Raw genomic sequence first — 20,545 nt, forward strand, 5'->3', positions numbered from 1 at the left:
AGAGTTCCCTTAATCTCCATGGATTCATTTTTATTTCCATATGAATTTGAAGTTTTAGTCCACATTTATTATTATTATTACTATTATTATTATTAATTGGGTCTATGATCAAAATGTGCAGTAATGGCCACTCACTCATTCATTGCTGTCTAGTCGGAATAAATGAATAACTGACCTTCTAGCAGGTTTTCCAACTCACAGTGACCTTCTATCAGCTTTGCTGTGCAGCTTGCCTTGGTCTATGCCATCAGGCCACCAATATTGTTAATACATTGTCTAAACTATGAGATGCAAGATAAAGAGGGGTCTTCCTAAAGATGACATTTATTACACAGCATGCATTAAGGCCACTCATAGTGTATTCCTAATGCTCTACCTCTTACTAGCAATGTTCTGGATAAGTGATTTCCAAATGAGCAATTTTTCAAAACAACATACAGGTTCAATTTCAATTTGAGTCACAAATTAGAAGTTTCTGCATTGTATTTCTTGGGATTCATAAATGAATAATATTGGGGTTTATTTGGCTTTAGAATTGAAACAATTCCCATAGTTTGTCTTTGAGGGTTTTTGTTGATTCCTTTATCTGATGAAAAAGTCTCTTCCACAAAGAGTGGAAGCTAAATTTTGTATTCATGGAGGGACCATGATTCTGGAAAGATTCTGAAACTTTAAAAAATAGATACAGTTAACTGGTGGATGTAAATCACAGACTTTGGGGATAAAATCAGGAAGTATTTAACTACTTTTTTACCTACCATATTGATTAACTTTAAAATGTGCCTCCATTTTTTTTCTTTGTAAGTTGTGTTATTTCCTCAAAACTTTTTTTTGCTGTTGAATTCTTTTGACCAATTGAATTTGAAGTCAACTGAATAAACACCTTGGGAGCTCTGGTGACACAGTCCATAGGGGGTCACATTGCCTAACGCAAAGGCTGTGTGCCTCTCTGCTGCTTCAAATCCACCAATGACTCCTCAGGGAAAAAGATGAGCAATCTCCTCCCCTGTGATCATCAGTCTCAGAAAACCTGCTGGAGGGTCAGCTGAGTCAGTTCTGATTCAATGGGAAAGATAGTGGTGCTGGGTTTATTTATTTTTATATAGATGCCTAAATCTATAGCTGCCCGTGTATTGTTTGCATCATAAAATAGTTTCACTTTTTATTTAAAAAAAAGAAAGAAATCAGCCTTCTAAAAGCCTCCTATATGCTAAAATTGTGCCAACCTTGTTTCCAAGGCACTTCTTGCAATGAATTATCTATCTATCTATCTATCTATCTATCTATCTATCTATCTATCTATCTATCTATCATCTATCTATCTTTATCAAGAGAACTCTATTTAGGCATGCGTGGTTCTTGTTTCTGAGGAGCAATTCAGATAAGGTGGGAAACACTATGTTTTAGAGATACCAGGCAAGTTTCATCAGAGGTGCTTCAACCTAGAAGGCTTGAGAACTGTGTTGGACGTGGTCATTCTGTCTTGGTGGAGAAGATGAATTCCATGGATTCCAGGAAGAAGGTGTGGGCTACTGTGCGTGTGATGAGACCAGCTTTCACTGGGTACAGCTGGCGCTTAGTTCATGAGGATGTGGGGGGGGGGGGAAGATCACAGAAGCCCATGGCAGATAGTAGGTTGGAACCAGTGGTTTAATCTTTCTCTCTTGCCATCAAGGCATGACAAAACATGGACGCCTCGCCTAAAGACGCTTTATTAAAGCTTTCTCCCTTTCTGAGCAGCACACTCACACTAAAGTTCAGTTCTCCACACCTGGCACTTGGGTCTCTATCCTGAGAAGCTTCAAAGCATTAGGTCAAGAAAAGTAGGCAAACAACAGCAAGGCACCTTAGGGAAAGCCCCCAGGGTGGTTGGGGCTGCTTCTTGCAGTGGCCAGGAGGAAAGCTCTGTCAAAGAGGAAAGATTCTGATTAAGTTAGACCTAAATCTTGGATTGCACTAAAGTTAGCACTTCACATAAAGTTATTTAGGGTCCCACAAATTCTTAAGAACAGAAGGCATCCAAGGAAAAGAAGATCTGTGTGGGCACTTTTCATCCCTGATATCAAAGGAGATACCCTGACCCAAAAAACCACTCATTTAAACCCTGGGGAGAGGGCAGAATTTGGCCTAAGATGCCAGGTGTGCTCCCTGGGGAAAGTGAGGTGGGGCGGGAAGCCGGGAGCTGGGGCAGGGGCAAGGGGGGCGCAGCTAGGAAACTCTGGCACTTTTTCGCCGACTCACAGAACTCAGGCCAGCTGGAGTTGCTTCCCCACTCCACGGCCAGGGAGGCAGCAGTGACCAACCGTCCCTGGCCTGAGCTGCTCAGCCTCGGCCGGCTGCGCCCACTCCCCCCCGGGACTCCCGGACCTGGGCCAGGAAGAGCAGACACCACGTCTGAGCCTGGGACCAGACAGTCCCCCACGCCGGCAGCGCGCACCGTTTAGTCTCGGCTCCCTCCGCTCCTCCGCGGCTCCTCCCGCCCCCTTCCCCGGACCTCCCCCGGCCCCTCCACCTTCACACAGGTCTCCTTCTGTGCAGAAACACACCAGCCCCCTTCCTGGCCTTCAGCTCTGGCCAACGTCTGTCGAGGCTCCAGAGGAGGCTCTTTCATCAGCTTTGGATGGAGGAGGGGTTCGGGTGCTCGTGGCTCGGAGCTTCTAGGTGGGCAAGGTACTATGTGAAGTGGCCTAAGGTCAGGTCAGGGAAATCCTCCAAACCTGGCTCTGCTTGTTAGTCGCCAAGATTTAGGGGCAGAATACCTGTGCGGGCGTCCCCGCCCCCCGCCCTCGAGTCCCATGCTGTAACCCCCGTGGACCTCTCTACTGCTTCCACCCAAGTCCTTTCCATCCCCAGTCTAGGGCTCGCGGCCTGTGCCTCTGCAAATAGCTCCCGCCCCTACAGCACCGGCAATATTCCGAGGGGAGGGCCCGGAGGCCCCCCTTCCCGCAGCCCCGGGTTGGGGGACACACACCAGGGACCTTCTCTGGGCCCCGCCCGATCAGGCCACTCGGCACACTAGGGGTGGGGGGCGGGAAGCTAGCTCCAGGGGGAGGGGGTCTGGCCCAGGCAGGTGCGGCCTCTGGCTGAGCCCGGGCGGGCTATGGGGGCGGGGTCTCAGGTTACAGCCGGCGGGGGTCCAGGGGCGGACCGCGGTTTGGGTGAGCTCGCCAGCCTGGAGAGGGGCCGGGCGCATATAACGGGTGCGGCGGCGGCGAGAGGACGCAGAGCGCTGCTGGGCTGCCGGGTCTCTCGTCTCCACCTCCCGCTCCAAGGGTCCTCCTGCATGAGGGAGCGGTAAAGACCCGGAACCGCGCCGTGCTCCTGCCGCCTCGCTGCGCTCTGCCCGGGCCCGGCTCCGCCAGGCCCAGCGGTGAGCCATGATCCGCCTCGGGGCTCCCCAGACGCTGGTGCTGCTGACGCTGCTTGTTGCCACCGTCCTTCGGTGTCAGGCCCAGGATATCCGTAAGTCCCCAGCTACCCCAGCCTGCTTCTCTTCAGTGCGTCCTTTCGTATCCTCTTCTCTGGCGGTCTCCCAGTCCTGAGGCTGGAGACCTCGAGACCCCTGACCATGCCCGGCCACAGGATGCGCGGCAGTCCGCGGACCCAAGTTATACGAACCAGGGTTCAGTACGTGCATCCTCCTGTATTGATTGCAGCTGGAGGCATTGGCAAGACCCTAAACGATGCAGGAATATTGAACGTGCAGTGTTGAGTTTTGCGCACAGATTAAAGCGCGCTCGTTCCCTCCAGCTTTTATAATTAGACTCACACGCGCACAAGCTCGCCTGGCCGAGACCCTTGGAGTTCAGCAAACAGGTCACGACCCAACGATCTTAGAAGTAGGGGGAGGGTGAAAGAAACAAGAGTGGCAGACAGAAAGAGACAGAGAAAGAAGGGGAGATTTAAGGAGTTAATCTAGCGAGTGGTCCTTTCCAGAGGTTAGTGGCTGTGAGGGTTCAAAGGGAAGTTAGACAAAGGAGATGCCTGGAACTGGTGGGCAGAAATCTGAAGCCGTAAAGAACGACTTCAGAAGCCCTTTCTCGTCTCTCGAGTTCCCTCCCCACCCCCCACTGGCTCTTCCATCGCCGGCGCTGGAGCAAGGTGCAGCCTTCTTTCTCTTGTTGCCTTTCCCCTGCCTCCCTTTAGCGGATCTAGAAACTTTCCATCTCAAGAACGATAACATTCCAACCAAGTCTTGCTCTTCAAACACCCCTCAAAATAGTAACCCCTTCCAACTATCTCTTGCTCCCCCCATCTCCGCCCTCCTCCTCACTACAATAAGCTACTTTTCTAAGTCTCGGTAACTCACCTAATCCAAGGTGGGGGTGGAGGGGGGTAGGGGAGAGCCAGAGAAAGAGGGAAGCGGGGCGGTAGGAGAAGAGCTAGTCAAGTGCTGTGGCTGTTTCAACCAAGTATATAGCTAAAGGTTGCCTGGCAATTTTACCACCTGGTCCAAACGAATTTCGGACGGCACCTTTCCACTGCTGCCTTTGGTTCCACTGTCTGGGATTATATTCAGGTCGAATGAAGCCTGGAAAGTGTATTAGGTACAGAGACTTATTTTTTTTCCACGTGTTTGGGCACGTTTCCGACAGCTAGGATTCCAGCCCTGTCTTTGTATGTTACACATTGTAAATCGATCCCAAAGGAAGAAACTAGGGGGAAAGGGGCCGAGTCAAAGGCCCTCTGCGCATGAGGCCCTGTGGGCTCTCGCCTGTCACCAAGCAGTCTCCAGAGATGCTTTGGAAAGTGTTAGTTAGGCCCCAGGGTGCTTTCTGTTGGTTTAGGGCAACTGACCGGTGGAGGCTCCTGGAGCCGGCCCCACAATCCCTAGGAACGCTGCCCGGGCATTCTGTGGCACGCTTATGACATTGGCTCGGACTGACTATATTTTGTTCTAAATTTGCGTGCACACACCCACAAAACTGTTTTAACTGACCTTAGCCTTAGTGTACTGTCACACGGGAGTTGAGAGCCCGTGGTTCTCCCGCGTAGCAGTCGGTGGATTCGAACCGAGTACCTTTGCATTGGCAGTATCCCTACCAGTGCGCCACCAGAGTGATCCTAAAACAATTCCCAGATCTCCGTCTGGTACTAGAGGTGTTTGCTGCAGCGGTAGAGTTCTCCCTGCAGCGTCTCTCTGGAGAGAGTGAATTCCATAGCTTCTTGAGCCCAAACTTTTCCATCGCTCCTCCTGCCAGGGGGAGCGAAATTCTGCACCGGAAAGCTGATTCTGCGTCCTGACGCATTCCACCTGTGACACGCCCCTGCCTTGCGAGGGAACCCAGAGATATGACGTGAGGCACGACGCAGTCTGCGTAGATGTCAGGAAAGTTATAACCTAGAGCATGGTGCTTGGTGGTGCCGTGATTAAAACATTGGGCAGCTGAAAGAACGGAACCATGGACGGAACCCACCATCCGCTGTAAGGAAAGTCAATGTGAGTTTGCTTCTCTAAAGACTGCCACAGCGCAAACCCAATGGGGCTGTTCTGTAGGATCGCTTTGCGTAGGAATGATCTCCACAGCAAGGCGTCATGGGTATGAAGCGCAGGCACGCCCCTCCTTTCTAGCTTTCCTTGAGTTTAAGAAACAGATTGGCGGCGTCTCTGACCCACATCTGCATTTCACAGTCCTGGCCTCCGAAAGTGCCCCTCCATATTGAGAAGAGAGACCTCAATCCCCCTTTGTGAGGCTTGTTTGCGTTGGGAGATTGGCAGCGATGGCTTCCAGATGGGGCTGAAACGCTGCCCGTATTTATTTAAACTAGTTCCACGCGAAGACTTCGTGAATTGGGCTCTGTGTGTGCTCGAGAAAAGCCCCATTCATGAGAGGTGGGTTCCCCCGGACTCCCCGACCCCCTCTCCCACAATGGCCCCCTGTGCCTGCCCGCCACCACCTCCCGGGCTCCAGTCCTGCGCAGAGCGGCGGCGAAGCAAAACAGTTCCCCGAAAGAGGTAGCTTTTTAATTGCTCTGCCACAAAGAGTCACTTATGCGGCGCTGCGGTAATGAGGGGAACCCAATCGGGCGCGCCGGGATGCTATCAGCAGCCGTTTTCCAGCAGCAATTATGATGGTGCTGGACTCCTGCGTCCACACCTAGGGGATCTAGTTACAGCGCTGGCTCCTTTCTGGGGCCGTCATTTAATCCCACTTTTCACCCCCCTAGTGTCTGTGGGTCAGCTGTGTCCTCTCCTAGCGGAGAGGCTCTCACACCCAGCGCCTCCTGGCGCTGCCTCCGCGCCTGCACATCCCGGGGCCGCCCATCCCCGGTAAATACGATCCCAGCGCCGGGCACACCCCCCTCCTTCCAGCGTTTTCCACTCTTTCCTTCCCGGCTGTCCTCGGTGAGGGTGCCCTCAGTCCTAGGCGAGACTGCAGACCGTTAACTGAGGCCCCTCCCTCCTGCCTCTGGAGTTCGGCAAGCTTTCCAGCTACGTTAGCAATGCATGTGTCCCAGCGGCCTCCTTAGAGGCTTTGGGATAGCATCCTCCCTCCATCCTCACACAGTGATTATCTTGCCTAAAGACTAGGAGAGAGCTCTGATGGCCTAGTGTTAAGAAGCTGCTTTGCAATGCCAAAGTGAAGCGGTTCGAATCCACAAGCTGTAGAGCACTCTCCTCCCGTGCGATTTACTGCCTTTGAAAACCTTCCACAGGGTCAGCTATGGGTCGGTTCAGACTCGATGACATGCAACAACAACAGGCTTGGTGAATTTCTTCTAGTGGGCAAGACCAAAAAAAAAAAAAAAAAAAGAAAAAAAGAAACCTTATCTAGATTTCTGCAGTCCAGGAGCTAAAGAGCCGTGGGCGGAGCAGTGTCTTTCCCCGCCCACCCGATTGTGTCTCCACGGCTCTTGCTCCTCCCTTCGCCTTGCGGATCTAGATGAGAAAAACAGCCCCAGGCGCTCGCTAGCACGTGGTGCGGGCTGGGCAGCCCCTTGGCGCTCTGCGGAGCCCTCTTGTGCGCGCTGGTTTCGCTTGCAGGGTGGACGCCAGACGGCAGGCCTCTAGTGAAGAGAGACCAATCTGTGCTGTCTGCATTCTTAGAGGAGACCAGGCCAGGCCAGGCACTTCCTCCCAATATTAGGATAGTGCTCCCACACAGAGACTGGACTTGTCCGTGGGGTGGGGGGCGTGGCTCCTGCTTGCCGCCTCAGCCTCCTGCCACCCTAAGTGTATTTCATTTGGCCGCACCCCTTCAAATTGGTCTTAATTAGAATAGAGTGTAAAGGATGAAACATCTTAATTCTAATAGCTCTTTCTCCCTCTTGTTTGCACCACATACCTTCTCCAGTTATGTGTCCACTTTTTATAGATTACAGCTATTGTGGATAACATTTTCTGAGTTCTCTTTGACCTTTAGCAACTTCCAGTTTCCAGAGGGAGGAGGACGTCCTTCTTCTGTTCATTCCCTCTCCGCCACCTTTACAGCACAGAGTCCCAGTTAAGGCCTATCTCCCACTCACTCCCCAATCTCTCCATCCTCTCAACTTTTTTTGGGTCTTCTTCATGCTGAGTGGCTACAAAGAATATGCTCAGCTTCATTGCTGGGTCAGTATTTTCACTAGCAAGTGACCACACAGTGGAGGGTACACAGTAAATATTTGCTGACTGCATGGGGAAAATGAGTGCTATCTAAGAAACATGACTAAATTGTCTATGTTCAGATGGCCTGAGTCCACTTCTCAGCATTTGAATGATGTCACGTTGACCGCAACCTCTTTCTCTTTTTCTCTTCTGGCGCCCTCTCTCCTCCTTGCCTGGGCTCTGTACTCTTCTCGCCCCACCCGTGGTGCAGAGGAGACTGGCAGCTGTATGCAGGATGGGCAGAGGTATAATGATAAGGATGTGTGGAAGCCCGAGCCCTGCCGGATCTGTGTCTGTGACACTGGGACGGTCCTCTGCGACGACATAATCTGTGAAGACATGAAAGACTGCCTCAGCCCTGAGATCCCCTTCGGAGAGTGCTGTCCCATCTGCCCAACTGACCTCGCCACTGCCAGTGGTCGTAATTTATTTATTTGCTGTTCTACATAAATAAATTACTGCGGGTGCAGCCAATGTTCTCCCATGATGCTGGTCATCTCTGCAAAGCAGAAAGGCTGGTTATCCATGGGACCCCAGCAGCTGGGGCAGAAAGGAAAGGCCACTTCTCCCTTGCCCACATGTCCACCCATGTAGTGCAGGCTGCGTACTGCAGTACCCAGTGAGTCTTTCACAAATGCCTCCAAGACATAACACCCTTGGAAGAGCAGATGCCTTTCCACAATAGCATCCTCTTTGGAATCCTCTCTGCAAATTACTAAAGCCACAATGGAGAGCAAGTGCTCTGTCTGTCGGAACCACAGATTAATTCCCCCATCTCCCATCAACATACATTGTCTTCTTCAAAGACCTCCAAAGATAGACTCTTCAATATGGAGAAACCACTGCTAGTCAGTGAGGGAGGGGGACAGCAAAGGGGAAAGGGTTTCTCTTGAAGTATGGAACAATGGTAGGTTCCTCTGTTGGAACTGACTGTTACTTAAAAAGTCAGTCATTACTGTGGAGTCAGAACTAGGTCATAGTTGATCCTCCAGTGAATTTTCAGAGGCTGTAAATGACTTGGAAAAAGATTATCCATCTTTTTTCCTCTAAGCAGCCGGTGGATTTGAACCACCTGCCTTGGGGTTTTTAGAGTAATTCCTTAACCACTAGGCCACCAGAGCTCCTTGACTGCCACAGGCTGGGCTTAGAGAATTGCTAGTGAAGAGTGGAGAGGGAGCCAGGAACCAAAGCTGGAGTTTGTGATGGTTAAAAGTATGCAGGTAATTTATCCCCAACACTCAAATACATGATCTATTTCCTCCAGAAGTGTGTGGTAATCATGTTCAGTTCCCTCCTTGCTCAACGTAGAGAAGACAGGTAAAGAGTAAGTGAGAAGTTGCCTTTCCTAACCCTTCACCACACTGGCTCCTTTGGGAAGCTGAATTACAAGATTCAGATCCCAGGTCACATTTAAGGGGCTCATGTGTGTGAAGAGTTGGTTGCCTTTCTCATAGTGCTGCTGCAGATGGGGAGGGTTGTTGATTTGGGGTGGTGACGGCTACAGTGCTCTTTGTAATTCCTGTGCCCTGCTGTTTTTTTGTGCTTGCTTCAAGGAGACCCAGCTCTAACGTAAGACCTTTCTAAGTACCTAACTCTTCTTCTGGGAGGAGCAGGGTGCAGGAGGGGCTTCCTACTCTGTTGGGGGAATCACTTTTCTGACTGTTGGGGGGGCTTGCTTCCTTCTCTGTGGCTGAGTAGGTTTTGAGTTTTTGTTTTCTCCTTGCACCTCCCTTACTCCATTCTTTTGCATGCTGACTGCCTGACTAACTTGAAAAAAGCCCGAGTCACCTCCTTTCCTCATGGGATCTCAGTAACCCCAGGACCTCAGTGACCCTAACATCCCAACAGAGGGGTTCAGAGGAGTAAACAGAAAGCTGCCTTTTTCCTTGGTTGTGTCTTTCCTCATCTGATCCCTAAAGAGAGTTTGAGTCACAAGAACTTATTCTTATTTGTCTCATGAACCTTACATTCTCCTTTTATATTTTTTTTCTTTCCCCCCCTTTATAGGGCATCATGGACCAAAGGTGAGTTGATTTTTCTTTTGCCTTTATATTCCTCCTTTCAGGAGCAATGCTGTGCTGATCCAACCTATGATTCTTTAGAAGACTTCTTTAGACATCTTGAAGCAGTCTGTTTAGAAGTCACCCCACTGTTGGGGTTTCTTAGCAGGGGTTTGCAATTGGGGCTTAATGGATTTATTCACCTTAATCCTAAAACTGTTTCCTATTTTAGGGACAGAAAGGTGAACCTGGAGACATCAAGGATGTAAGTGCGAGTTATTCATTCTCACAGTGTGGTGCATCTGCTGCTCTGCACGGGCTGTTTTCTTGTGCTCTGTCCTAACTTGCCTCCCTGTGGGTCTCTCTGATACAGGTTGTAGGACCCAAAGGACCTCCCGGGCCTCAGGTAAGAAAGAGAGAAAGCCTCCACCCTTTCCTCTTTGCCTTTAAAGTACTTACCTGCACACCTTTGGCCTTTGTCTCATCTAACAATTTTTTTTCCACCTTCAGGGACCTGCAGGTGAACAAGGCCCCAGAGGTGACCGTGGAGACAAAGGTGAAAAAGTAAGTAGAGAAGCTGCACTCCTTCACCTGTGTTGCTGTCCTTTGTCGATGTGCAGATGTCTTTCACCTGTGTGGATGTCCTCCAAGTCCCTACCACATGCCTGGTTGCCCTCCCATGGGAAATTTATGGGCAGATGGCCCTTGAAGAAACACGGTTTCACACTGATGTCCTTTTCTCTTTTGCCAGGGTCCCCCTGGACCTCGTGGCAGAGATGGAGAGCCTGGGACCCCCGGAAATCCTGGACCCCCTGGTCCTGCTGGGCCCCCTGGCCCCCCTGGTCTTGGTGGAGTGAGTATCCTTACTTCCCCTTCCTTCCTGCTGTTCATCCAGAGATGTGGCTTCTAAATTGCAACTTGCACTTACCTGGCTGCCTCCCAGGGTGGCCAGCCATGTGTACATAGCATCTCCACTGGCTTCTCCCCCAGGTCTGTAATTTAGTGGAATCACATATTGGGCAGGAGATTGTGGTACTAAAGGCTGGACCTGTTTTTCACTCACTGATTTTTGCAAAGAAGGTCTTCAGTTGCCTGGGTCCCTGGCGCCTATACTGTGTGGTTGGTTCATGAGGGGGTGGGAGGAGGTGGCTGGAGGGAGAGGATGACTGGGCAGTTGTGTTCTCTGGAAGAAGAGTGACCACTGTCCTTAAAAGACATTTATTCTTGGTCTTTGCCAAGCACATTCCAAGCAACTATTCATTCTCATGAAAGAGTCCCACTGAGTGGAGGTGTGTGGCTAAAGTAATTTTTGGACTCAAACCAATCAATAAATTGTATTATTGCTCAGTGTTTGTAGGTCTGCCTTTTTAAAATTTGCTACCTTTTAAATTCTTAACCTTAAATGGACTCACAGATGCCTCCTGTCTCCTTTGCTGAAATATGCCAGACTGTTGATGTTAGTCCTTTGTTGGACATCAAAGTCTTGGAGAGTACAAAACACCCCTAAAAGTGATAATTTAGTCATGTTTCTTGATGTATGTTAGAAAACAGAAATAATATTTTAGCGTTAAAGATCATTTTATGAATGAGATGCAGGTAACTGACTTTTGTCCAAATCATCCTTCATCTTCGAGGGAACTGACTTTGCCACTGGTATCTAATGTTTCCAGAACTATTTCTTCCAGGAACCATTGGTAATTCTGACCAATGCTGTTTGTCTTCAACAATTAGCCTTTATCTAAATAGAGTTCTTCCTATTCACATATAACTTAACCTAGTGGGAAAGATCTAGGATCTGTCAAGTTCCTGATGGTGTTGGGTTTCTTTGCAGAACTTTGCTGCCCAGATGGCTGGAGGGTTTGATGAGAAGGCTGGAGGTGCCCAGATGGGAGTAATGCAAGGACCAATGGTAAGAAAAGACATTAGTGCTTTCCAGCCCAAGTGGCAGTGGGACTCTTAGTAGAGCCAGGGACTCTGACAGCCTCTGCTGTAGAGATAATTGCTTAGAGCAGCTCTTCTGCATCAGTTATGTAACCTCCCATTTAGTTAGGCCAGAGCATTTCACTTTTAATGGTGATGGGTGCCAGTTTTAATGATGCACTGAAGTGGCTAAGAAGAATGAGGATGGAGAGACACATATAGGCTGATCTGTTAGGAGGCCAGTTGCTATTGCTCTTGGAATGAGAACTGAAGAATGCAGACAGCAGCTACTGTTCTCCAGCATCCACAAGACTTCCAGCAGGAAATCTCAGCCCTGCAGCTCAGCTTGGCACACGCTAAATGAAACTCAGACTTTAGTAAACATGGCTGCTTTCCAGGAGCAAGCAAAGCCAGCTACTCTGTCCAAATGGTGCCTATAAATAAAAATAGATTGTTGTGTGGGGAGTGGGAAATGAGAGAGAGCAGCCACCATAGGCCCCCTGCCTACAGAATAACTCCTTGTTCTTTGTCTGGGCTTTTGGCTGAGAGCAGGCAGCACACTGGATGCCACTGGAAAAGCATTCCCCAGTAAACCTCTTCATCTTCTTTCCCACTACAGGGCCCCATGGGACCTCGAGGACCCCCAGGCCCTGCTGGTGCTCCTGTAAGTACCACGTCTTTTCCTCTTGGTGGTGCTGCAAGACATTTGATGTCTTAGCTTGGACTAGAAGGGTCAACATGGTGTTCTTGCTTTGTTTAGGGACCTCAAGGATTTCAAGGCAATCCTGGTGAACCTGGTGAACCTGGAGTTTCTGTGAGTATCTCATAGATCCTGGGCCACCTGTCTTGGGAAGCATCTCACGACCTACCACCTACCACCGAGGCCCCCAGGCTCCAGCTGCCAGCACTTCTGGGCATGGCCTAGCTTCTCCCACCACATTGCAGTGGTACAGAGGCTATTTCACATCTTACTTCTTAGTTATGGAAGAAGTCTGATGGAGGATCAAATGAGGCAAGGACCAGAAGAAGCTGTCACCAGTCCCCCTTCCTGGGCTAATCCTGGTCTGTGACAGGAGCCTCACTATGGGCTGCTCAGCAGTGAAGCACTCTAGCAGCACAAATTAGAGTTTTCCCTTTGGAACTTTCTTCCTTTTAGACAAACTTGCTTACAAATTCTATAGTTCTAAAGTTTTGTTGATTGACTATATGCTTTCTCCTTCCAACCGTCTATCAAAACTCTTCGTTTGTTTGTAGGGCCCCATGGGTCCCCGTGGTCCTGCTGGTCCCCCTGGAAAACCTGGTGATGATGTGAGTATAACCTAGTAGTCAAGTAAAGAGCTGCCTCTTTTGGAAGGTCCAGGGGAGGCATGTGGGGAAGAGGACTGGTGCGGACTGTCTTGGCACAGGGTGATGATAACGTGAGGCACAAAATGCATCATAAACCTTGTCTCTCTGTCTGTTGTCTGCTTTCTTACTTGTGATGTAGCTTGCAACTTTCCTGGGGTCTACTTTGGGCCCAGTGAGACAGGAAATAATTAAAACATCATTAGCCCCAAGAAGGGAAATTGAGAGACTAGAGAAGGGAGAGAAAAAACAAAGGGGAGAGATTTAGAGAAGGAAAATAAAGGAAGGTTCACCCACCCAGCATTATCTTAATTGTAAATAAGCTAGAAAAAGCTTGGCCGAGTCAGGATGTCTACAAAGGATGCAAACGAAGTGAAGAGCTGCACTTGGCACTCTTGAATGTTTTTATGAATATAATTAGACAGTGATGTCTCTCAAGGTTAGAGAAAGCTAGACCAGCCAGCAGAGCTTAAGAAAGAAAAGGAGAAAGTCTTCTTAGGCAAGGCAATAGCAGGCTGAGGACAGAGGGCCTGGCCCATTGGTTAGCCGGGTCTTAAAAGAATAATGTATGACCCATGAAGGAATCAGGAATCTGAGTGAGAGGAGGGAGATAAGTAAGCAGAGGGGCAATGGCCTGGAAGGTGGGGAGGAGAGATGCCCATTCTGAAGTATGCCAATTCTGCTAACATGTCTTCCAAGGATACTGAGATGTATCTCTCTCCCTTCAGGGTGAAGCTGGAAAACCTGGAAAATCTGGTGAAAGAGGGCCTCCTGGCCCTCAGGTAAGGAGCCTTTCCCAGTCTCAAACCTCTTTTTCAGAGCCTCATTTACCTCCTTGGAATCAAGGCAGTAGCCTCAGATCTAGACTATCCAGTCCAATTAGTTTACTTCTAAAACTAAGTGGTGCAAGGGTCAAATGCTTAGCTACAAAGCAGGAGGTTGGTAGTTTAAACCACCCTGCATCACTGTAGGAGAAAGAGTTGGTGATCTACTTCCATAAAGATTATTGTTGTTATGTGCCGTTAAGTCAAGTACAATGAATAACATTAAAGCCTAGGAAATCCTATGGGGCAGTTTTACCCTGCGACATGGGATTGTTATCAAAGTTAAGCACTAACAATGTCTACATGTATTACACCTTCATGTTCACGGACACATTGTGAATCGTGAATGCTGGGCCACAAGGGAAAGTTGGGCGATTGCTATTTAGATTCATTTGCATAAATTGGGTGGTGTGGCTTATTGGGATTCTTTCTGGGTTTATTAAACAAGCTGTCCATAAACTGATCTTCGGAAGAGCAACATGTGAGTTGGCTCTGAAGGCTTACTAGTAGCTGGGAGCAACCTTGACCTGGTTCTTCTACTCTGGGCTCTGAACATTTCCTCTTGCAATTGCAGGGAGCTCGAGGCTTCCCAGGAACCCCAGGTCTTCCTGGTGTCAAAGGTCACAGAGTAAGTATCACAGAGGGATGTTGGAAGGATGAAGTTGCCTCATTGAGACAAAAGCATCCAATGGTATGTGTGTTTCTCCCTTTTCAGCTTCCTGAGAAGAGTGATTGAATATTTTCTCTTGTTCCCTAGGGTTACCCAGGTCTTGATGGTGTTAAGGGAGAAGCAGGTGCTCCAGGTGCTAAGGTAAGAACCAGGAAGCATATGGGAGATGCAGGGGTGCAGGAGACAATCAGGAGCCCCTTCCTCCAGGTGAGGAGGTGCTGTTGCACTCACTGGAGTTGGGACATTAGAACAGTGCTGTTGGGGAGAAACTAGTCTTATATCCTGATGGATAGATGGACGGATGGAGGCTTGGAAGTCTTGGGAATTGTGCCTCTCAGAACTGACGTTTGGGTAGATAAATGCTAGCTGAGGATGTCTAGAGTTGCTATTTCTTCCTTGGTCATTTTATGGCTAGAAATGGGGTAACAGGCACTGATGCTGTGTCTGTTTTTCCAGGGTGAGAGTGGTGCGGCTGGTGAGAACGGAGCTCCAGGCCCCATGGTGAGTATGAGAGGATCGCCTGGTGGGAGGGCAGCTTCAGACACCTCCTGAGCTATCTAATGGCCACACTGTGAACATCAGTTAGTGCTCCTTTGGTGGACAGTCAGGATTCAAATTTGCAGGTTTGTTCAGATTATGCACAGAAAGTCAAATGGATTCACTAGATGATTTGTACCAGGTTGCACCATTTGCCAAAAATAGGTAGCCCTGAAACCTTAAAAATATTAAAATGTTCATGTAAAGTCTCTTTGTTCACAACATTTTGGTAACCTCAGGAGCTTTGGTGGGTAGAAAACTTTTGCTGTGTGATGTGAGGAGTCCTGGCCTAGTCCGAAGGTAGTACAGTTAAGAATATGACACCTTTGCTTCCTGCTGTGGTCACCCCACCACCCCAGGACCCAGGGAGAAGGTATTGTGCAGAGTGTCATTAAGCCAACTTCTTCTGTGTGTTCCAGGGTCCCCGAGGTCTGCCTGGTGAGAGAGGACGGACTGGCCCTGCTGGTGCTGCGGTGAGTCACTGGCAAAGCCTCAAACAGCCATCTGCTCAGTACTGTCAAGTTTACAATCCATTTTCACACAGTCAAAACCACCCTATGGTGTAGGGTGTCAGCATCCCCATAGGGGTTCACTCTGAGTGTGCCCATCACAAACTCCCAGGCTTGGGGTCTGCACAGTTGAAGGAAAGGGGAGAGTGATGGGAAGATTGGTTGGTAGAGCAGGACCACCTTCTAGCCCCTCTAACTGCAGGTAGTCTCCAGCTCCTCCCACTCACCTCTAGCCAATCCAGGGGAGATATGGATCAATTCAGGTTGACTACAGCACTGTGCTGCTGCTGTTTGTGCAAAACACTGTCTGTGAAAAACGTAACGGAAAAGTATAACAGGCCGTTCACATCAGCTTGGCTCATCCAAGGTGGTGCAGATGGTGAATGCACTTGGCCGTTAACAGAAAAGTATAACAGTTCATATTGGCTTGGATCAACCAAAGTGGTGCAAATGGTGAATGCAGTTGGCTGTTAACTGATAGGTTAGCTGTTTGAGACCACTCAGAGGCAGCTTAGAAGAAAGACTTGGAAGGTCAGTTTTCTTCTTAAAAATAAAATAATCAAGGGGAGCTCTGGTGGCCTAGTGGCAAGAAGCTGCACTGCAATCCCAGAGATATGTGGTTCGAATCCACCAGATACTCTGCCAGAGAAGGAGGGGCCATCTCCTCCTGTACCAGTCAGATCCAATTTGATGGTACACACAGAGAAAATAATAAAATTTAAAAAAATAAAATAATCAGCCATTGAAAACCCTGTGAAGCACAGTCCTCCTCTGACCCATGTCCCATGAGCCAGAGTCTGCTTAACAGTGACTGGTTTTTCCATATCAGCTTTATGGGTTGCCCACACTTGATGCTTTTGCTACTGACTGATAACAATGAAAACTGTAACGTCAGTGGGTATTTTCATGTTTAATAAATTATATGGAATCAAACCCAGGCCCATCATCATTCTGGCTCCTGACTCCCGGTGACTCTGTAGGACGAAGTAGAACTGTCCCGTAAAGGTTTCCAAAGCTGTGATCATTATACGCACAGGATATCTTTATCCCATGGAGTCCCTGGTGAGTTTGAACAGCCTACCTTTTGGTTAGTAGTCAGGAGCTTAGCCATCATGCCACTCCTTACTATTGTATATACTTTTAATCCTCCCCTAAGTCCTGTGAGTTCTGGTAGTCTAGCCTATAGAGAGTTGGCCATGCTCTTTTGGAAGTTCGAGTTCCCCAGTGGCTCTGTGGGAGAAAGCCTCCTGTGAGTTTTACAGCCTTGGAAACCTGCAAGAGTGTCAATATGAGTTGATCCCAAATCGATGGCAATGAGGTTTTAAGTCCTAGGAAAGCATTTCTATTATTCTCCTTATTTTCAAGAAGAATTTAAAGGCTTTCCTCCCGCCCCAGCACAATGATTTTTTTTTTAAAGCCTCGAACCAGAGTATAGAATCTAGTTAGTGTGGAAAATGAAGAGAGAGCAGATTGGCAGCTAGTGTGTGTGTGTGTGTGTGTGTGTGTGTGTGTGTGCGCGCGCGCGGGTGTGCAGGACATCAGAAAAGTGTTTAGCTCACATCCCTTAGGAGATGACAGAAAGCTCATACAGGTGCTTGCTCAGGTGATTATGCTTTCTGTTGGTTTCGGACTCCTAGCTACCCATGCTGTGTACCTCCTCCTCATGGAGAGAGCTGGCCAAATCAATCAGCTTCTGTCTAGTTATGCTGCTTTCCAGATAACGTATCCACTTGGTAGAAATAGACCTCAAAAAGCAGATCAGTAAAGTAGCAAACAGCCACCCCTCATTTGTCAGCCTGGGCTGCTCCAGGCCTCACCCCAGATCACTTTGTATGAGGGGATTAGAGAGCCGGGCTTGCCAGGAAACTGCCCTTTCCACAGTTTAGCAGGATCCTGGCTTCGGCCGATGGCAGAACTTTCTAGCAAGCTTCTGAGCCACTGTAGCCTCGCTTGGTGGAGGGGTGGAAACGACCTGCATCCCTGCCCTTGCCCTTCCTCTTTTTTCTCCCTTCTTTCTGGGCACAGCAGCCCTGTTTCTCAGTTCTTCTTGCCGATTCTTAAGCCCACAGTAGTATCAAGCTTAGTGCATAGGACATAGTTTAGACAGTTGACAACAACACTGTCCTTCTTTGCTCCTCCTTCCTCTGACCTCCGGTCAGACTCCTCTTCGCTGCTGCCTGGACTCCTGGTAGTGGCTGCTGCGTGTCTGAGGCATGCAGCGCCAGGAACAGGACAGCTTGCATTGTTTCAAGCGCAGACCTGGCATCAGGCTAGGCCACTCTCTGCCTGTAGTGGTCACATGTCCTTCTTTGAGCCATGTTTGCTCAACCCAGCCCTGCTGCAGGGAAAGCCGGCAGATGCCAGCATGGCTCTGCTCTTCCATGTCACAGGGCAGCTCCCTGCACTCACGCTCTGCCCTGGCACCTCCCCTGGCTGACCTCTTGTGGAGGGTGCTCCAGAACTTCCCAGGAACCTCCTTGAGCAGCCAGGTGGGCCTGTATTGAGGGCCAGTAATCAGGCTCTCTAGCCCTCTGATATTATTTCTGTTAAGTCGTCTTTTGTTCTCCTGCATGATGCCAATCTGGCAAGTCTCAGTGAGGAGAAATGGGCTCTAGCCAGGAGGAATATTTGAGTCTTATGATGTAAGCTTCTTTTAGAGCATCCTTTTCTAGTGGCTTCAGAGGAGAGGCACAGACATATAGGCCCAGGGAAATGGTCGTCTCTAGACCTGCTTGGGTCAGTGGCCAAGGACCAGGCCCCAGGCTTCACTCCACCAGATGTGCAGCTACTAGAGTTTGGGTAGAGTTCCCTTGGCCCAGAGAGACCTTGAGAGAAAGTGAGAAGTGCTTACCACAACCTAGAGGGAAACCTCAGTGCACAGGTCCTAAAGCTGAAGAACAAGCACCTTGCCTTTGGGAAGAAAGGAAGTGCCTCCAGGGCCTAGACTCAGATGCAGTCCTGGGAGACCTTTGGGCGCAGGGCCTGTTCCCATTATAGTTTCTCTCCCAGCCAGCAGCAGTCTGGTGATGTCTTTGGTTTCCTCAGGAGCAGGTTGTGTAGGAAAGATGCTGGAAAAGGCCAAAAAAACATGGGGGCACCCTGGAGTTGAGGCCTTAAGCAAGCCTTGAAAAGGGAGGGCTCCCCATGGGCCAGTGAGCAGATGGGGAGAACCGAGTCAGGCTGCTGCTTTGCTATTTCATTTTCCTCTTCCTCATTCATGGAGTTTTAAAATAACTCGGCCCTGAAATTGGGATTATTTGAGGTCTAAAGTGAAATTTTAAAGAATGATGGTTTAGCTGGGAAATTAATGAAACTTCCTATAAGTGCAAGTGTAAATGGTCATGGGCTGCAAAGCTTGGAGGCACTCAGAAGAAAGGCCTGACAATCTCCATAAAATCAGACACTGAAAACTATAGAACCCAGTTCTGATATGACACACACGGGATTACGTCCTGAAACTCCCAGCACAGTGTCTCCCACATTGTCTGTGGGTAGAGAGCTCCTTCCTCACAGGCCATTTCTTTCTGTTATGTACAGGGTGCCCGTGGCAACGATGGTCAACCAGGCCCCGCAGGGCCCCCGGTAAGCATATTTCATCCTCAGGAGGTTTTTGGAGGAGGGGGTATCAGGGGAAGGAAATCCCAAAGGCCTCTGCTTCTCATCATGCTCGTGGTCAGACACTTGCTTCACTGAAGTCAGGCACAGCTATGCATCTCTAGCACTTTTGAGGACACTGGCAGTGGGCACAGGATTCACCTGGCCCTGTTAGCCACGGTGTATGTAGAGGGAAGTCACTGCAGCAAGGCAGAGAGTGAAGCGGGCGTTTCCCTCTGACGCTGAGCGACTGTCTGACAATGTTCACCTACCTTCCTTTCTCTTCAGGGTCCTGTCGGTCCTGCTGGTGGTCCTGGCTTCCCCGGTGCTCCCGGTGCCAAGGTATGTGCCCTGCTGCTGGAATCCCGAGCCCTGTGAGCACCCTAAAACTCCCCTTCCCAACCACCTTTGTAACTGCCCCCTGGATGAGTCCCTCTTTCCTGGTGGAGTGTCTCCCTGCCCACACCTGCTCTCCATGGAGAGAAGGGAAAAGAAAGACTAGGCATTTCTCAGTCACTGGCTGGAAAGGGAAGTAAGATGGAATGATAAAAGCTGTACAGTTACAGCTTCAGAGTGAGGAGAAAGGCAATGGAAGCCAAGGATGGAGAGAGGAGAGAAGAGCAGAAAAGGAGGAAAGAAGCCAAACAAGTTGAGGGGGAGGCAGAGCTTAAGAAAACTCTGGGGCCTAAATAAGAGACAAGGGAGGAGGATGGTCCCTAAATCCCTCTCCTCCCTGCTCATTTCTGCTTCAGTTGGGGTGTTTGGCTGTCCCGAGCCACGTTAATTGAGTTCTTCCGAGGATTAATAGAGGCCAGCCAGTTCAGGGAAAAGCCCAGGAGGGATTCCTTGTGAACATTCCCGGGAATTCTCCTTGTTGCTGCCGCCAGGAGATGAATAAGGAGCCTCCGTGTGGTCACTGGCATCAGGTTGCCTTTCCCCTCCTGGGGGTTTCCATGGCAACCAGACAGTGTCTGAGGCTCCCGGAGCCTGGTGAAGGAGACCCATTGTGAGGAGGGACAGCGGAAGGTGAGGGGGCCTGACCTTTAGAAAATAATAATTACAAATGTGAAGCAGGAATGTTCTGAGAAGAAATGTGAGGAGGCTCTGCCCTCTCTCCAGGTCAGCGGGCCTCCCCAGGGACTCTGGCATCCAGAGAGCCCAGATCTCAGCAAGTTACAACTTTCAGGAAAAAAGAAAGTAAAAGCAGAGGCCATTTTGGGAGTGGGAGCTGGTGGAGGAATTGCTGGAAGCTGAGGGGAACTGGAGAAAGTTTGAGCAGGAACAGTCAGAAGTCCAGCCTGGTCTGCGTTTTCCACATTGACAGTATTCACGTCAGTCTGGCTTCAGCAGGGTTATGGCTGAGACAAGGTGTTTGAGAAAGCAGAAAGCAAGGTGATGGGCAAGTCTCTTCAGACAGCCTCAGTCCCCTCAGAAAGGCAGTGCAATAGGAGGGCCAGGCTTGTCTGTTTGCCTTCCAGCGGGGGCTGGCTGGCAGCTGGCTGATGCTTTGCTGATAGGCCAGCATGTTGTCCTCTGCCACAGCAGATTGACATCATGTG

At 49.5% G+C, this 20,545-nt stretch overlaps 1 protein-coding gene across 2 annotated transcripts in view; it reads left to right on the forward strand.

Annotated features, from left to right (window-relative positions):
- Window positions 1-3,377: 3,377 nt before the first annotated feature.
- Window positions 3,378-20,545, forward strand: part of COL2A1 (collagen, type II, alpha 1) — a 32,011-nt gene continuing 14,843 nt past the window's right edge. Inside the window, exons 1-18 of one of the 2 annotated variants that reach the window (XM_006888158.1) lie at window positions 3,378-3,462; window positions 7,800-8,006; window positions 9,596-9,612; window positions 9,821-9,853; window positions 9,962-9,994; window positions 10,099-10,152; window positions 10,340-10,441; window positions 11,420-11,497; window positions 12,128-12,172; window positions 12,269-12,322; window positions 12,763-12,816; window positions 13,581-13,634; window positions 14,251-14,304; window positions 14,434-14,487; window positions 14,803-14,847; window positions 15,303-15,356; window positions 18,930-18,974; window positions 19,275-19,328. In XM_006888158.1, coding sequence (XP_006888220.1) covers window positions 3,378-3,462; window positions 7,800-8,006; window positions 9,596-9,612; window positions 9,821-9,853; window positions 9,962-9,994; window positions 10,099-10,152; window positions 10,340-10,441; window positions 11,420-11,497; window positions 12,128-12,172; window positions 12,269-12,322; window positions 12,763-12,816; window positions 13,581-13,634; window positions 14,251-14,304; window positions 14,434-14,487; window positions 14,803-14,847; window positions 15,303-15,356; window positions 18,930-18,974; window positions 19,275-19,328 — 1,122 coding nt within the window. The remainder of the gene's footprint in view (window positions 3,463-7,799; window positions 8,007-9,595; window positions 9,613-9,820; window positions 9,854-9,961; window positions 9,995-10,098; window positions 10,153-10,339; window positions 10,442-11,419; window positions 11,498-12,127; window positions 12,173-12,268; window positions 12,323-12,762; window positions 12,817-13,580; window positions 13,635-14,250; window positions 14,305-14,433; window positions 14,488-14,802; window positions 14,848-15,302; window positions 15,357-18,929; window positions 18,975-19,274; window positions 19,329-20,545) is intronic. The other variant, XM_006888159.1, reaches the window with a different exon arrangement.

The sequence above is a fragment of the Elephantulus edwardii genome, unplaced genomic scaffold (assembly GCF_000299155.1).
Source record: "Elephantulus edwardii isolate Elephantulus edwardi_28Jun2011 unplaced genomic scaffold, EleEdw1.0 scaffold00065, whole genome shotgun sequence".
Lineage (NCBI taxonomy): Eukaryota > Metazoa > Chordata > Mammalia > Macroscelidea > Macroscelididae > Elephantulus > Elephantulus edwardii.